Source organism: Megascapheus bottae, unplaced genomic scaffold (genome assembly GCF_031878675.1).
Source record: "Megascapheus bottae isolate mThoBot1 unplaced genomic scaffold, mThoBot2.hap1 HAP1_SCAFFOLD_79, whole genome shotgun sequence".
NCBI classification, from domain to species: Eukaryota; Metazoa; Chordata; class Mammalia; order Rodentia; family Geomyidae; genus Megascapheus; species Megascapheus bottae.
The window spans coordinates 182,625-201,899 of NW_028327439.1; the positions used below are offsets into that span (position 1 = coordinate 182,625).

The 19,275-nt window shown below is 43.4% G+C and overlaps 1 protein-coding gene across 1 annotated transcript in view; it reads right to left on the reverse strand.

The window, feature by feature from the left end:
- Window positions 1–206: 206 nt before the first annotated feature.
- Window positions 207–19,275, reverse strand: part of LOC150039835 (uncharacterized) — a 31,578-nt gene continuing 12,509 nt past the window's right edge. The window contains exons 8-10 of the mRNA XM_090327560.1: window positions 7,079–7,132; window positions 2,581–2,634; window positions 207–264 (exon numbers count right to left, since the gene is read on the reverse strand). Of these exons, the coding sequence (XP_090183686.1) occupies window positions 207–264; window positions 2,581–2,634; window positions 7,079–7,132 (166 nt within the window). The remainder of the gene's footprint in view (window positions 265–2,580; window positions 2,635–7,078; window positions 7,133–19,275) is intronic.

Consider the following 19,275-nt stretch of genomic DNA (forward strand, 5'->3'; position numbering starts at 1 on the left):
ATTTTAGAAAGTGATCTACTGATATTACAGCCCAAAAATCTTAGAAAAATATCAAAGGCCCTGCAGTGTCATCAATACCTAAAATAAAGTTCAATAATCCTAATCACTTTCTTTTCAGTGACTATCCTTTTATGTATGACTGTACTTACATACATTTCATTATGCATAGATGCACATAGATGAGAGTATATATATATATTTAGACCTTACCCTTCATTATTGTTTGTTTCGTCAAGTTTGGTTGTGGTATAGGATGAGGTGTCCCTATAGGATGAAACCAAATGTCATGGTCAGACTCTCTAATGGTTATTATAGACTTGAATACATATCCATCCTTTCTTTCTTCAATAATCAATTAATCATTCAAAGCATTTTGTTCCATTTCTATGTATTTCAATATTTTCTGTCTTTTATCTTTTGTCTATTTCCAATTGAATTCCATCATAGTATGATAGCAAACAGTAACATTGTCTTTTCTTATATGTGATTGTTAAGACTTCCTTTATACTCTGCCAAGAAACCTCTTTGAATATTTACTGTAGAGGAATATTAGAGCAAGGGAAAGGGAAAAAGAGAATAATGTTGCCTCTATGCTCTAAATATTAATTTCCTTTGTAGAAAGCTTGAGGGTTGCTGGGATGATATTTATTCTGAGAATGTTGTGTGGAATATTCTGCAGATATGTGCTGTCTTTAGCTCTTGGCCTTCAGTTGAATCTGGTTTCTTGCGGATTCTTTGGAAAGGATCTAACATGGTTGGGATCCATCTACTCATTTATGTTCAGCACTGTCTGTTGCGCCAAATTGGGTGCATTGATAATTAGTTGCCTTTTTGTTGTTAATCATTGCAGTGTCTTTAGCAAAATGAAATGACTTTCATGTTGTAATACTTTCAAGTTTTCTTTGCCAGATAGGAGTACATTTACATTTGCTTCCTTTTGGGTGCCATATTGGAATATCTCTTTCCATCCATTCACATCAGGACTGTGACTGTCTCTGATAGGGAGGTGGACTTCCTTCTTTCTCTTTCTTACTGTGTTTATGTGCAGGTACTATTGGGCTTCCTCTTAGGGCCTGGGTGCTCTCCCTTAGCTTTCTCTGTTAAGAAGGTACTCTACCACTTGAGCCATACTTCTGGCTTTCAGGAAGTTAACTGGATAAGAATTCCAGACTTTCCCACCGATATTAATAATTAGATCTCCACTGCTTCATCCAGAAAGGATTGTATCACTTGGTTGATATTCAAGGGGCTTGAACTCTGAGCCTGGGCATTGTCCCTGAGCTCTTCAGCTCAGAGCTACCACTCTACTTCTTGAGCTCCAGCACCGCTTTGGGTTTTTTTTGGTTGTTAATGGGAGGTAGGAATCTCTAGGTCTTTAGTGCCAGGGCTGTGTCTGATCCACGATCCACAGTTCTCAGACTCTTCAGTAGCTAGGATACAGGCTGTATGTATCTTTTATTTTTATAAAGACAGAGCTACAAATATCCCAAAGACTTTAGGGATTTTGATAAGACATGAAAGTAAATTGATAAGTACTTGATCAATCAGAGGTCTGATAAACCAAGAAAGAAAGTAAAAATTACTTCAAGCAAATAGAAAAATAAATGATTCTATTGCAAAACACACTAATTTTTATGTGGTAGCTCAAGTTGATATTCCAGATGTGTAAGACAGAAGTGTAGTCAACAGTGGGGATTTGGTAGTGTGTGTTCAAGGATTGTGAAATGCCCTTTAGATTGTGCTAGTGTTTTTGCAGTATCTCAATCACAACAGGGACATGAAACATATCTTTTATATATTTCTGTTTTTCCAAACAAAGTTAGAAAGATTCCCAGGCACACAATATCGAGATGATATAGAAACTTAGTTAATGTCTTTTCCTTTGTTGGAAAATTTTCCCTGAACATCAGAAATCTGTCTCCACATTTCCCTAGAAAGGAAATTAATTTCTTTGGGAATTTACACTGTTATCTCTTCAAAAGAAAGTTTCTATGCACAAGTAAAGAAATTTTCTTTCTTAAAATTAACAAAATGTTTATTGGTATCATGTAGTTTAATTGTACATGCAACTCACTGCAGAGAAACTCAATCCTTTATGCAATCTGATTTTCAGCTGTCTAAGTCTGCTCTACTCCCTTCTTATTTTCACTAACTTGGCTCTTTTCTTAACTGCTTATCAAGAAAATAGAAGGAACATCAGCCGAGAAATTGGACTCTCATCAGAACTGACAGTGGGCCTGTCTAAGAAACAGATTTCTGGAGAAGGAAAGAGGCCCAACAACTCTTTTCACCTCAGAACCACTGAGACAACCTAATTGTTCCTGACTGGGATTCGTATCTCTATTAGCTCAGTGCAAGTTGCACGTAGGCACTGATAATAGGTAAATAAGGATATGATTGCTAATTTCACTTCATGGCAGACCATGACCAAGTATGTACTAATTGACTCTATCAATTTCTACTTAGTTTCAGTACAAAAATAACTATTACAAGAGGATACTGATAAGCTGTCACATAGATTGTACACTAAACTCACACTACAAATGAATTTACACTCAGATGACAGATAACACAACTTACCAAATGTTAATTCTTGAGTCACAATCTGCAATTGCAGTTAACGTTGTGTCATCTCTAAACAATAAAATAAAATAAGACACAGAAAACTCATTTGGAACATACTGCAGAAATCAAATTTTTCTACGAGGCTGGGAACTTAAACCATGTCTGTGTTCATGCTAGGATCATGTTTGCCACTTGAGCTGCAGCTCCATCTCCAACTCTTTTGTTCCATCTAGCACTGAACTAAGAGACCAGAACCAAATGAAAAGCAGTATTTTCATTTTACCACAGAAATGCAGTTGAATCTCTTCAGGAAATTAAATATGGACCGTTTTAATCCAAGGTAGAAGAATTTTTCCCAGTAGCCTAACACTGGACCTAATGGTATCTTGTATGACTTTCAATATGATGTTGTTCAAGGGAACTCAACTCTGAGGTCATACCTAATATTCTGCTTCCTCTGTTCCTTCTATTCCCTCCTTACTTTCAGTAATACTGGATGTCTTTATTGACTTACTCTCACATTGCACCAATGGGTGGCAGCCCAGAAGCAGAGAACTCTTCACTGCTCACCAGGACACTGAGAACTCCCTCTCCTTACTGGAGTCTCAGTCCTTCACCCAATTTGCAAAATGATGGAATGGCACAGACAAAATTGCACTTCCCTGACCTTCCAAATGGTTCCCACTAACATGTTCCTTCATCTCGGTACAGCTTTCTGCACAAGTCTGACTGCATTTGGGTATCTGCCCTCTTATGGCTGTCCTCTGTAGATCTCTGAGTGTTCTGCTCTTCATTACCAACATGAACCATTAAGTTATGTGCAGTCAAATACTATGGAAATTCCTAAAACTACTTTTTCTCTCCAAACAGCTATAACTAGCTGAATACTAACTCTAAATACTCTTTATATGCTAGGGGTTATTTCCTGTGTTTTCCTAGAAATGAGGCCTCTCTCTCCAATGAAATGTGATACACAAAGATTTATGCAAGGTGTAAAAGGAGTTTTTTTCACATGACCCTAAACCACTTTTTGCAGTGATTTTGTGGGTTTCCTTATGTTCCATATCCCTTGCTATGAAGAAAATGGAGCTGATCAACCATCTACATTTCTGCTTCCTCTCTCCCCTCCTTGCTAGCACTACTGTCCTCTGTCTGTCCAGCCTCTCTGATTCATAAAAGGATTTGTAGTTCATGAGTTATTTACTTTAATCTACAGAATATATGTGCAAACAAACACACAGACATGCTTTGGGTATTAACTTTCACATAAAATTCCAACCATCACTTGATGGAAAAAGACTTCTCATCCACTAAAAATATCACAAATGGTATGAGGGAGCTGTCTTCAGCTGTCTGTTTTCCCCAGAACATGTGAAATCCTAGGCAAGTCATTCTATTTTAGCCAGCCTCCTTCCCACAGCAATGAAATGAGTCATATCAGGGATGATCATGGGCATGAAAAGATTCTCTGGTCTTTTCATCATCATCTCTTGAGACAGACATCCAGCACATAATTAGGCAAATTTTTGTTTGGGGCTGAAAACACACCTTAACAGTAAGGCATTTCTGGAAAATACACATCAAATTTAAAAACCTCTAATGACCAACCTTTTCTCAGTCATTGAGACATAGAGAGAGACGGGGAGAGACACACAGAGACACAGAGAATAGACAGAGAGAGAGAAACAGAGACAGTCAGTCAGACAGACAGACAAAACCCTTGTAACTTGCTTTATCCTCTAGCTAGACAAAATGGAGTCACCAGAGAGAAATTTCTTAACCTGCTGAGTCTTATAGCATAACACTGAATTGGTTTTGGCCACTACAATAGATTAGGAACAAGAAGAATTCATGGTATTTCTTCTTGGAAATACCTAAGATTTTAGAAAGGTCTCTACTGATACTAGAGCCCAAGGATCTTAGAAAAATATCAAAGGCTCTGCAGTGTCATCAATACTTAAAATTAAATTCTCTAATCTCTATCACTTTCTTTTCTGTAACTATCCATTCACGTGTGTCTGGACTTACCAACATGCAAATATGCATAGATACACATAGGTGAGAGTGTATGTATATTTAGACCCTACCCTTCATTTTTGTTTCTTTCAGGAAGTTCAGTTGTAGTATCAGATGACAATTCTTCATTTTGGGGCAAAATCTCTTACCTCTCATACATTTCCCACAGAGTTTCCTTCACTGCTTAGGTTTGACAGCAGACTATAGTATTCCTACCTATGTCTCACAGCTGGGATCTCATGCCTATACCATATTGCTCTGCTACTTCTTTTTTAACATGTTGACATCTGTTTGTGTATGCACATATTTCTTGCCTTCATTCTGACATTAGGAATACACATAGATATGTATATATGTAAATACCATCAGATCACTGAGAGCCTTCAAGGATATTAACTCACATTTCCATCCTAGATCACACATTATGTCCTACAGCCAATTTTCAGGATAGAAGTGTATTGGAATACATAGGCAGGCATGACACATAACTTTAGCATACATGTTCAGTCAAAGAACAATCTACTTTATACAAATGATCAATTTTCACTACTCATAGCAAATTGCTACCTCATAGGATACCATACATAATGATAGATAAAATCAGAAGATAGATGAAACTAGGTCATCATTTTGATTATAATAAAAATGATATATTAACATTTACTGATTGTATAACTATCCTTCACTTAACAATAGATTGTTAATATTACCACAGACCCCACAAAAGCATTTATTTCAAGCTGAAATAAATATGTACTTTGATGATAATCAAGTATTTTAATCATATCTTTACTGACACTCACTAAGTCAACTTACTGCCAGTCATACAGGTTACAATTTTAGGCTAATACACAAAGAAGAAGAGAATCAATCCTTCTCTGGGTTGGCAGCCAACAAATAACAAAGAAGCAATGAAACAAGGATATATGACAGAAATAAATGAGAATGGGAGCAATATGTCTCTTCTGATCAATCAGAAACTTAGGGGAATATGCATTATTGTATCCAATGAAAGTGCCAATGGTAGAAGAGTAAGTTTAAAAACCCCTGCCCCAGTGATATGCTGGCTGCTGAATACCCATTTTTAAGAGTGAGGATGGAAAGGAAGAGTGTATGTCTAGAAAAAATCAAATGAAAGTAATAACAAGCAGTTCTTGATATGTAAAAAAAACCCAGACTACAGCAATCCCTGGAAAAAGATGTCAAGAAGAGCAGGAAATTATGGCAAATACATCAAATAAACAACCAGGAATAGTTATTGTAAAGATAGAGGTATATAGTGCAGGAAAATGCTTTTCTATAAAACCAACATCATGAGACCTACAAGGAGACATATACTTGAAGAGTATATTACATGCACTCATATCCATTGCTAGAAAGGAAGGATCATTGAGACAAAAATGTCAATCACAAAACATCAAAGTTTACCACATTTCAAATTTGTCTAGAAGACACTTCAAAACATTTCATTTTCTAACCGAAGAATATACATTCTACCAGAAAATCACATGTTAAGCTAATAACCAGGTTAGAAGAAACTGAAACAAAAATTGGATTTACCAATATATCTTATTTTTACAAAGCAATAGAGATACAAAAAGAGAGAGAACAAAACAACGCATGAAAGTTAAGTGATAGACACTTGAATGATCGGGGGACTGATAAACCAAGAAAGAAATTTAAAGTGTCTTGAAGCAAATGAAAACAAAGTGATGATTTTGAAAAACATACTAACTTTAATGTGACAGCTCAACATGATAGTCAAGAAGTGTGAGGTAGAATAGTAGTCACAGGGTGGGGAGTTTTGGAGGTGGGTACAGAGTCAGTGGTGTATTAGCACAGAAGGAGTCACACCTAATGTTTTACAGAGCCCAGTAGGAGCTTGTTGGATAGTTACTGAATGCTTCCCCTTTTTGTCACACTGGAGTGTGATGACAGGGCATTCTGTTTGCCTGCTAGGCAAACACTCGACCACCTGAGTAATGGCCTAAGTCATTTGGTGCTCTAGATGTCTTTCCAGGAAGGTCTTCCTTCTGTCTAGGTCTGGAAGTGGCCTCAGATCATCACCTGGTTATCTGTGCTCCTGGGAGAAGGGAATACAGCTGTGAGCTCCTAGGACAGGCTCACTGCTTGAGATAAGGGTCTCAATAACTTGTTTTCCATGCTGGCTTCTACATAGGATCACCTCCAATTTCCACATACCACACAGTCAGTGTGACAGGCAGACCCTTCCTGATGCATATTTCTTTCATTTTCCTAGCAGCACTGGTGATCCAACACAGAATCTTTCACTTTCTGAATTGCACTGCATCACACATGTCACCACTCCTTTCATGCTGTTTGTATTTCTTCAAATACAAGGGCTCAGCTCCAGCCTTAGGAATGTGGATACTTTTATGTCCATGTGTCTGTACATACATTCATATAAAATATGTGCATAAACTCCTACATACACATTTGTCTAGCACTCTATTATATGGCTTGGATTATAGCTTACCTTTCAGTCACACTGTCATCATCATGTGCTGAACAAAATTCAAATGCAGATGTGCTATAGGAACAAAAAATACATATAGTCAGATATCACATGAATAATTAAACTTCATATTCTGGGTCAAATTATTTTGCAAGTCACAAAACAGTGGACTATGCTTCTTCCCTATAACTGAGATTTTCTTCTCACACTTGATTTCAAATCAGCACAACATTACAGTTTAAGATTATCAAAGAAATATACTTGGTGATAAAATATTAACAATAAGCGTTCTAAAGTAATTGTGTATCTAGCTCACTGGGTCAGAAAAGAAGACAGGTGCAAGGTCATCTCCAAAGATAAAGAGAACACATTACTCATTGAGTCACCAAGACACTAGGCCACAACTTCCTAAGGAGAAGGCAGGGTAGTCATCTAGCCATGATCTTCATCACATGTAATCAAAACCTCCAGTTTTACCAAGTAACTGAAGACAGAGGAGAGAAAGTAACCATGGAGTCATTGCTTGCTCTGAACGATACTGCAATATCCTCCATTCACAGGTTGGGATAATCTTCAGAGTATGTGGTGCCAAGAATGAACATTATTACCATATCAATCCAGTCACTTTGAGACTTGGCAACAACCTTTGCATATAAAGAAGAGAGAGTAGTTTGGGAAGGGACATATTTGGTCTGGGACAATTCCACACAACAAAGCCATATCCATACAACAAAACTTTTATGCTCATTGTTTGCAACTAAGTAAAAGCAGTGCTGTTAGCTTCTAATGGCCCTGTTTTCTCATTCCAAATTTCTTCTTTTCTCACAGCTAAGTTCCAGATTCTCCACTTCTCATAGCAATTTCTTATATCCACCATTAAAAATATCTACATTGTTATAAAACAATACAAAGTGTGGTATGAGGGTAAATGTCTTTTCAGTTTGTTAGAGATTAGGATCAGAACAAGCTGGCAGAGGGGCACAGCTAGACCCAGGGGCATTGTAAACACTAGCTTCACATGATGACAGGGCTGTATATTATAAGGGATACTTACATGACCTTGATCTTTCATACAAATAGCTCTGCTGCTCACTAGCCTCTACGTCTGTTTCTTTCTGCAATCTACTGCAGACCTATGGGGACTTGTAGCTAGTGGTTTAGGAGCCACGCTGCTTGCCACCTGTGCTTCAGCATGTACACTCTCAGTGATGCAAGCAGTCCAGAATCAGAGAGCGCCTGGTCCTTCCCGCCTGGAGTAGGAGATCCCGGATACTCCCGGCAAGTGGGGCCTGTCTCAGGACACCATTGGCTGATGGTCGCATTCAGGGAGGTCCCTATTTGATGACATGACAACCACCGCTTGATCTGTATTTAGCCATCGCGTTTTCTAAAATAAACTTAGATCTGCATTGAGAGTCTGGTGTCCAGTCTCTGTGTTCCTGGGATTATTCGTGGGCTCTGTCACCATCTTACCCCCTCCTAGAAGTCTGAGAAAGACCCCCAAAACTGGTGCCCAGACGTGGGGCACAACTAGCAGGTAAGTGGACCTCTATAAGCAATTATGTGGAAAGGGATCTTGGAGAGCAGGCACCTTCACTTTTCTCATAGACAGCTTGAGCAAGTTTATGAAATTTTTCTGTCTCTCTCTCTGTGAGGGATTGGAGGTAGAATACGGGATGAGTCCATGTGGAAAAGGGTAGTCCGGCAGGTCAGAAAGGGGAGCACATTGGTGATTTGCCTCATTTCTTCCCCATCGTGGTCGCTATTCTCAGTTGCCTCCGGAGTTCAGTCACCTTGGCTCCGGCGCCAGTCGGGAGACCAGCACCCCCCTGGAAGAAGGCTGCGAGCTGCAGCCAGCTGACCTTGAGGAATGTATAGCTTTTAAATGTATAGCTTTTAACTGCTTTAACTGTAATTTCCAGAATAGCAGAAGTGACTCCATTTTGTGTAGCAGCTGCAGTTTAGTTATAAAAAGAAATTGAAAAATAACCAGCAAGATGTTCACGGTCAGAGTGACCGAGGACTGAAGTTGTATAAACAGGATAAAGATAAGGAGTATGTGAAAAACATGTTATGACCAGGAGAAGGACACGTAAGTCCTTCTCTAGCCAAAAAGGAAAATTCCACTACTGCCCAGAATAAACCCCCAGCCTCATTTGAATTAACCAATCCCTACCCTGTAACCATGCTTCTGCTTCTGTAACCCGCTTCAGCTACCCATAAATACTCCCCTCTCCCCAGCCTCGGCGCGCAAGTCTTCTAGGAGACTTCGTAGCCCCGGGCGCCCGGTACCCGAATAAACCTCTTGCTGTTTGCATCCGACTGCGTGGTCTCATTGTTTCCTGGGAAGGGTCTCCATCTGTAGACATCCCGCTGAGTCGGGGGTCTTACAATTGGGGGCTCGTCCGGGATAGGAGACCCCTACCCAGGGACCACCGACCCACCTCCGGGAGGTAAGCTGGCCAGCAAATTTTTGTTGTTTTCTGTATGTCTAGTCTTATGTTAAGAGTATTTCTGGAATCTGTATCTGGCGGACCCGTGGAGGAGCTGACGAGCTCGTACTCCCGACCGCAGCCCCTGGGAGACGTTCCTGGGGCATCTGGGGTCAGATTTCTGACCCGTGTGGTTTCCCCTTTTGGGGCTTCGCCTCAGTCTGAGGACTCTTCAGTCCAGCTGTTAAGGGAAACGTCTGGGTTTCTTCCAAGAACCAGTTTATTTTCGGTTTTGGAAAGAAGCCGTTTTGTGAAGTTTTTTGTCTGTTGTGTATTTTTGTTTCTTGTGTTAATTGTGACGGGACTGAAACTGACTGCTAACATGGGACAGACTGTGACGACCCCTCTAAGTTTAACTTTACAGCATTGGAATGATGTGCGGACAGTGGCCAGCAATCTGTCAGTGGAAGACCGCAAAGACAGATGGATAACTTTCTGTTCTTCTGAGTGGCCAACTTTTGAAGTCGGCTGGCCGGTAGATGGCACTTTTGACATGTCTGTTATTTTACAGGTCAAATCTAAAATAATGGAACCTGGACCCCATGGCCATCCGGACCAGGTCCCCTATATTGTTACCTGGGAGGGCTTAGTTTCTGACCCTCTCCCTTGGGTAAAGCCTTTTCTTACCGGACTTACGTCTGCTGTAACCCCTTCTGCACCTATCCTATCTTCTCCCCCTCACCCTTTTCCTCCCCCTCCTCCTCCTATTTCACAGTCCTCTTTATACCCAACCCTCGTTCCTGAAGAACAAAAGAAACCTGAGAAACAGCCTAAGGTCCTACCCCCAGATGAGGGAATTTTAGTGGACCTCATGACAGAGGAGCCTCCTCCCTACCGAGGACAGAGACCTCCTCCTCGGGAAGTGGAAGAGGAACTCCCGCAAGTTCCCCCACCCAGGGACCCTGTCCATTCCCCAGTGGCAGGAAGATTGAGAGGGCGCCGCGACCTCCAGACCAATCAGGTGTCCTCGTCTTCCCAGGCATTCCCCTTGAGGGTGGGCTCCAACAATCAGTTGCAGTACTGGCCTTTTTCTGCCTCAGATTTGTACAATTGGAAAAATAACAACCCCCCCTTCAGTCAGGATCCCTCCAGACTGACCTCACTGATTGAGTCCATTCTAGTGACCCACCAACCCACCTGGGATGATTGCCAACAGTTATTGCAGGCGTTACTGACATCGGAAGAGAGACAACGCGTGTTCCTGGAAGCCCGGAAAAATGTACCGGGTGACAATGGGCGCCCCACCCAGTTGCCCAATGAGATAAACGCTGCTTTCCCTCTAGAGCATCCTAATTGGGATTTTACTACTCCTGAAGGTAGGAACCATCTAATTCTTTATCGCCGGTTGCTTATTGCGGGTCTCCATGGGGCCTCCAGGTGCCCCACCAATTTGGCTCAGGTTAAGCAAGTAACTCAGAAAAGTGAGGAGTCTCCTGCAGCCTTTCTAGAGCGTTTGAAAGAGGCATATCGAGTGTACACTCCATATGACCCTGAGGACCTTGGAGAGGCTACTAATGTTGCCATGTCTTTCATATGGCAGTCTGCACCGGACATTAGAAAGAAACTGGAGAGACATGATAACTTGCAAAACCTGTCCCTCCAAGAACTCCTCAGGGAGGCGGAGCGTATTTACAACAAGCGGGAGACTCAGGAAGAAAGAGATGAGCGACTAAGAAAGGAGGCGGAGGACAGAGAAAGTGCTAGAGATCGAAAAAGAAATAAGGAGATGAGTAAGTTACTGGCCACAGTAGTGACAGGACAGCGGCAGGATAGACAGGGAGGAGACAGACGGGGCCCCCGCGGAATTGAGAAAGACCAATGTGCTTATTGCAAGGAAAAAGGGCATTGGGCTCGTGATTGCCCGAAGAAATTTAAGGGAATTCGGAAGCCTAAACCTCAGGCCTCCCTCCTAACCCTGGACGATTAGGGGGGTCCAGGCCAGGAGCCCCCCCTGAGCCTAGGATAACATTAACTGTAGGGGGGCAGCCGGTCACCTTTTTAGTACACACCGGAGCACAGCACTCCGTGCTGACCCATTCACCTGGCCCACTGAGTGAGAGATCTGCGTGGGTTCAAGGAGCCACTGGAGGGAAGAGGTATCGGTGGACAACTGACCGGAAAATACAATTGGCAACGGGTAAGGTGACCCACTCCTTTTTGCATGTTCCTGATTGCCCGTATCCCCTCTTGGGAAGAGACTTATTAACAAAATTAAAAGCCCAAATTCATTTTGAGGGAAATGGGGCCCACGTTACTGGCCCCCAAGGACAGCCCTTATATGTACTTACCCTCAATGCTGAAGATGAATACAGAATATATGAAAAAAGAAATAATTGGGAAAACTCCACCCGCCTCTTGGCTACAAGCTTTTCCCCAGGCATGGGCGGAAACGGGAGGAATGGGATTGGCCAAGCAACAAGCGCCCCTTGTCGTTATGCTCAAAGCTGACGCTACTCCCGTTTCCATAAAGTAATATCCAATGTCACAAGAAGCCAAGGTAGGAATAAGGCCCCATATCCAGAGACTGTTAGATCAAGGGATACTGGTGCCTTGCCAATCCCCATGGAATACTCCCCTATTGCCTGTGAAGAAGCCTGGGACTAATGATTACCGACCAGTGCAGGATCTAAGAGAAGTTAATAAAAGAGTAGAGGACATTCACCCCACTGTGCCAAATCCATATAACTTACTGAGTGGCTTGCCCCCAACGCACAATTGGTATACTGTGCTAGACTTAAAGGATGCGTTCTTTTGTTTGAAGCTGCATCCTAATAGCCAGCCTCTTTTTGCCTTTGAATGGAAGGACCCTGAGCTGGGAATCTCGGGGCAGCTAACTTGGACTAGATTACCCCAGGGATTTAAAAACAGCCCTACCCTGTTTGATGAGGCGCTGCACCGGGACTTGGCCAGTTTTCGGGTGCAGAACCCTGACTTAATACTCCTCCAGTATGTGGATGACCTCCTCCTAGCAGCAAGGACTGAGCAAGACTGTGAGTCTGGAACCAAGAGACTTTTACAGACCCTGGGGGACCTGGGATACAGAGCCTCCGCCAAGAAGGCTCAACTCTGTTTAAGGCAAGTAACTTACCTTGGGTACTTGGTAAAGGATGGGCAGAGGTGGCTAACAGAGGCACGGAAGCAGGCTATTATGAATATTCCTGCCCCGAAAGGACCCAAGCAATTAAGAGAATTTCTAGGCACGGCTGGGTTCTGCCGGCTGTGGATTCCGGGATTTGCAGAAATGGCTGCACCCCTATACCCACTTACTAAGACTGGAACCCTTTATGTGTGGGAGCAGGAACAGCAGTTGGCATTTGACCAAATAAAAGAAGCCCTGCTACGGGCCCCAGCTTTAGGCCTGCCTGATCTAACCAAGCCTTTTGAATTATTTGTGGATGAAAAGCAAGGATATGCCAAGGGAGTTTTGACTCAGAAGTTAGGCCCATAGAGACGCCCAGTGGCCTACCTCTCTAAGAAATTAGATCCAGTGGCCTCCGGCTGGCCACCCTGCCTCCGGATGGTGGCAGCTATTGCCATCCTTATTAAAGACTCTGGCAAATTAACTATGGGGCAGCCAACAACAATACTGGCCCCACACGCCGTGGAGGCCCTGATAAAACAGCCCCCTGATCGGTGGCTTTCCAATGCCCGAATGACTCACTACCAGGCCATGCTCCTAGATAAGGAATGGATCCAATTCGGCCCGGTGACCACCCTCAATCCAGCCACCTTACTACCCCAGCCCGGGGAAGTAGACTTTCATGACTGCTCACAGATCCTTGCAGAAGTCCACGGGGCCCGGCCCGACTTGACAGATCTCCCCCTCCGAGACGCAGACTTCACCTGGTTCACAGACGGCAGCAGTTTTCTGGAGAATGGAGTGCGGAAGGCGGGAGCGGCTGTCACCACCGAGACTGAGGTAATTTGGGCCGAAGGACTACCTCCTGGAACATCAGCTCAGAAAGCCGAACTCATTGCCATGACCAAGGCCCTCCAAATGGCTGAAGATAAGAGACTCAACATCTACACGGATAGCCGATATGCATTTGCCACAGCTCACATACATGGAGAAATTTATAGAAGGAGGGGCTTACTGACTTCAGAGGGAAAGGACATTAAGAACAAAGCCGAAATTATAGCCCTGTTGACTGCACTATTCTTGCCCAAAAGACTGAGCATTATGCATTGCCCGCCAAAAAGGGGAATCAATGGAGGCCAGAGGCAACCGCCTAGCAGACAAAGCAGCCCGGGAAGCTGCACTCCAGGGTCAGGGAACTCCACAAGTGCGAGTCCTCCCAATGACAGAAAAGTCCCTCTGCAACCTTCCTCCACTTCCATACACTCCAGAGGATATTGAGTGTCTTAAGAAAATGGGGGCGGCCCATGACCCCAAACAAGGACAATGGACTTTCGATGGGAAAACAGTTTGGCCTAAAAAGTGGACTTTTGAATTTATTTCTAATCTCCACACCTTAACTCACTTAAGGAAGAATAAAATGAAAACACTCATAGACCGGCAGGAAAACTTCGGCCATCTCTTGGGGAAAGATGAAGCCCTGCAGCGAGTATCTGATCAGTGTTCTGCATGCGCTCGGGTCAACGCAGGGCGGGCCAAAATTGGACTTGGAGTCAGAGTGAGAGGACACCGCCCAGGTGTTCATTGGGAAATTGACTTTACAGAAATCAAACCTGGACAATATGGCTATAAATATCTCTTAGTATTCATAGATACTTTTTCTGGGTGGGTAGAAGCCTACCCCACCAAGCATGAAACAGCCCGAGTAGTGACTAAGAAACTACTGGAAGAAATTTTTCCCAGGTATGGCATGCCCCAAGTACTAGGAACAGACAATGGGCCAGCATTTGTCTCCAAGGTAAGTCAGTTGGTGGCCAAGTTATTGGGGATTGATTGGAAGTTGCATTGTGCTTATAGACCCCAGAGTTCAGGACAGGTAGAAAGAATGAATAGAACCATAAAGGAGACTTTAATTAAATTAGCTATAGCAACTGGCGTAAAGGATTGGGTGTCCCTACTCCCCTTAGCCTTGTATAGGGCCCGGAACACACCGGGCCCCCATGGACTAACTCCCTTTGAAATTATGTATGGAGCACCCCCACCTCTTGTAAACTTCCTCCATCCTTATGTTTCTGATTATGCTAATAGCCCCTCTCTCCAGGCCCATTTACAGGCTCTTCAGATAGTCCAGAAGGAAGTCTGGAAACCCCTGGCGGCGGCATATCGGGAGCAGCAGGACAGGCCTATCGTCCCGCATCCCTTCCAAATTGGAGACTCCGTGTGGGTGCGACGACACCAAACCAAGAATTTGGAACCGCGCTGGAAAGGACCATACACAGTCCTACTGACAACTCCCACCGCCCTCAAAGTCGACGGGATCACTGCCTGGGTCCACGCCTCCCATGTAAAAGCGGCTCACCAAGACAACTCTGCCAGCCAGACTTCAGAATGGAAATTACAGCGCACCCCGAATCCTTTAAAGATAAGACTCTCCCGTTTATAATATCTCTCTGTATACTCCCCTTGTCTCTGGCCGCCGGGAGCCCCTATACTCCCAGAGCCCAAACCTGGCAGGTGATATCCCAGACGGGAGACGTCATCTGGGCTGCTACAGGAATATACACCCCTGGCACCTGGTGGCCTAGCCTCACTCCCGACTTCTGTCAACTGGTGGCTGGAATAGGTGGTAATGGATGGGATGTCCCCAATTATACCCCAGCTTCTCTTCCCATCAATAAGTGCCCTAGTACATGGGAGTTCAGCGGGGCGGATGAATCTTTTGGATGCTGCAGCCCGGAAAATAGGGAGGCCCTTGCCTCCAATAATTTCTATGTGTGCCCACGGGAAGGCCGATCACGGAACAAGCAAGCAACGTGCGGCCACGTAGAGTCCTATTATTGTGCAGCTTGGGGCTGTGAGACTACGGGGGATAATTATTGGGTCCAAAATTCTCGAGATTGGATTAGTGTAAAGAAAGGACACCCTTGGGCTACCCAGTGTAAAAATAATGCCACCTGCATGCCCCTTAATATCACCTTCTCATCAATAGGAAAATCCATTCCCACAAGCCAATGGATAGAGGGCCGGACGTGGGGAATGCGCTGGTATAAACAGGGACGTGACCTGGGGGCCATATTCAAAATCAGACTCTACTTCGAGACCCAAACTCTACCAATCGGGCCTAATTCTGTGTTGCCGGTCCGGAGAACCCCCAGCCAATTGCCTGTTTTAAAGGAATCTGTTGAGCCTCAAGTTTCCTTAATCTCCCCTTCGGCAGAGCCCTCGCCCTCCTCATCCCACCAACAGGGAACTAGTGAAAGACTTATTAATTTAGTAAAAGGGGCTTATAAAGCCCTCAATTATTCCAACCCTGACCAAGCCACAGACTGCTGGCTCTGTTTGGTCTCTAGCCCCCCTTATTATGAGGGACTTGCCCTAAATGCCAACTTCTCTAATTTAACCACGGCGCCTGACCTCTGCCAATCTACCCCCAGCTATAAGTTGACCCTTCCGGAGGTATCAGGGCAGGGTACATGCCTTGGCCAAGTACCAACATCCCATCAGAGCCTGTGTAACCAGACCATCACTATAAACGGGGACTCTTACCTTGTAGCCCCCAAAGGAACCTATTGGGCCTGCAACACAGGTCTGACTCCCTGTGTACAGTCTCAAATTTTTAATAAGACTTCAGATTACTGCGTCCTTATCCAGATTTGGCCTAGAATTACGTACCATAACTCAGAAACTGTCCTAAATTTGTATGAGAATAAAAAGAGATACTCAAGAGAACCTGTTACCCTAACCTTGGCCTTATTATTGGGAGTTGGAGGAATAGCTGCTGGAATCGGTACCGGAACCACTGCCCTACTTCAAAATGACAAATTAATGGATTTACAGACTGCTATGAATGCAGATTTAAAAGCTATTGAAAAGTCTATTACGGCCTTAGAAAAGTCTTTAACATCCCTGTCTGAAGTAGTACTACAAAATAGAAGAGGTCTAGACCTACTTTTCTTAAAGGATGGCGGATTGTGTGCGGCCTTAAAGGAGGAATGCTGTTTTTATGCAGACCAGACGGGAATTGTACGAGAAACTATGAGTAAACTTAGAGAAAGACTAGCAGAAAGAGAGAAGGAATTCCATTCCCAACAAGGATGGTTTGAAAGCTGGTTTAATCAGTCCCCTTGGTTTGCAACTCTCTTGTCCACCATAGCAGGTCCACTCATTATACTCATTTTAATTCTCACTTTTGGCCCTTGTATTCTTAATAAATTAGTTCAGTTTGTAAAAGACAGATTATCAGTGGTTCAAGCATTAGTACTCACTCAGCAATATCAGCAATTGAAAAATAAAGAAACAGTCTTCATTGAATGAAGGATTCCATTCAAGGAACCAGAAGAAAATGGGGGAATGAGGAATGTATAGCTTTTAAATGTATAGCTTTTAACTGCTTTAACTGTAATTTCCAGAATAGCAGAAGTGACTCCATTTTGTGTAGCAGCTGCAGTTTAGTTATAAAAAGAAATTGAAAAATAACCAGCAAGATGTTCACGGTCAGAGTGACCGAGGACTGAAGTTGTATAAACAGGATAAAAATAAGGAGTATGTGAAAAACATGTTATGACCAGGAGAAGGACACGTAAGTCCTTCTCTAGCCAAAAAGGAAAATTCCACTACTGCCCAGAATAAATCCCCAGCCTCATTTGAATTAACCAATCCCTACCCTGTAACCATGCTTCTGCTTCTGTAACCCGCTTCAGCTACCCATAAATACTCCCCTCTCCCCAGCCTCGGCGCGCAAGTCTTCTAGGAGACTTCGTAGCCCCGGGCGCCCGGTACCCGAATAAACCTCTTGCTGTTTGCATCCGACTGCGTGGTCTCGTTGTTTCCTGGGAAGGGTCTCCATCTGTAGACATCCCGCTGAGTCGGGGGTCTTACAACCTGAGTTCTGCCTCCATCTTTGCGACCTCACCAGTATGACCTAGGACACCAACCTATCCAGAAAAACCACCCTGGATGACTGCTCTGCTGGCTGTGGATGCCACAGACTCTGCCTCCACACTCTCCTCAAAGCTACCTCATCCTATGTCTACCCTGGCATGGAACCGTGATATGATTATGAACAATACAATCAGAGGAACTGCAACCCTATTGTCTTCCCTCAAAGCATGCTGGGGAGTACATGGGGGCTGTGACTCCCGTTAACGCCAGTCCCATCTTAAACCCACCTAGCCCTAGTTCTCTCTGGCCCACCACACTCATTTCCACAGCAGCAGGACCCATGTTTGCTTTAGCTAAGTTGGTTGAGTTTATCCAGGCTTGCCTGGATGCCATCTAGCTAATCTCTTTGCACAAGGTTTGGGCCCCATCCTACATTCCGTTATGAGTGTCCACAAATAAAGAAAAAGGGGAAACTGTGGGGACTCCTAGCTAGTGATTTAGGAGCGCCGCTGTTTGCCACCTGTGCTTCAGCATGTGCACACTCACTGACCCAAGCAGTCCAGAGCCAGAGGGCACCTGGCCCCTCCCACCAGAAATAGGAGTTCCCGGGTACTCCTAGCAAGTGGTGCGTGTCTCAGGACATCATTGGCTGATGGTCATACACAGGGAGGTCCCCATTTGCTGATGTGGTGGCCACCACTTGAACTGTATTTAGCAAACTGCACCAAGAGTCTGGAGCCTGGTCTCCAGAGTCTGTGTTCCAGGGATTATTTGTGGGCTCCGTCGCCATCTTACCCCCATCCTAGATGTGCAAGAAGGACTCCAACACAGATCCATAGGTAATATACTTCATATTTTCTGAAGGAATATGTTATTAATGTGAGCAATGCAGATGAAGCATATTGCTCATGACCTGTTCTTCCCTCACCCAGTTTCATCTGAAGACAGATGTCATCCCCTGACACATCAGTGACAAGCATGACAGTTAAAATGACACTGCAATTCCAAACCCTCAAGAGGGTCGTTTTACAAATTTGAACGTCTTCTTCCTTTCTCCTCTTGTTTCATCCTGCCCACTTCCAATCATGTGCTCTACACACTTAGCTATCATTAACTCATGTGTTTTGTGTGTTCATACCTTATAAATATCTCTGCATATGTATATATGCACACTTGTGATAACATACATTTGATCACATATCAGATCTGATATATAAATTCTTAAATATTGTATAAAAATGATTCTGAAGCTTATAGGTACAGGAACCTTACGCCCAAGTAAATCAATTACTTGGAAGTTTGTATATGACTTTACAATTTACTGAGTTGTATAAATTTATGATGCATTAAACACCTATTGCATATAGGAAAATGTTTACTTCCTCTGCCTTTCTTCTCAGATGCAAAAAGGATACAGCATTTGGTGATGGTTTCTGTTACCTCCCGATTCAGTTTGTTCTCCTAGTATACATCTCTTGTATACTATTTAAGTTCTTGGTCCCAGTGTCTGTCACTAACACAGAAAGTTCAACATCATAAGAGATTTCATGCTGTAACCCAAGGGCCATAAACTAGAGACCTGCAGCTGGGCCTCTGAACAATGTACACTGGGATTGAGGTGTCTGCTATCAATATGGACAAAAGTATATAGATACTGTTATTAAATATAACTTTAGAAAAGCCAATCACTGCATTTCTTTGATGAGTCTGGTAATAACTGACCTTGAATGTTCATCTATATCATCCTAATTCATATCTAACATCTTTAA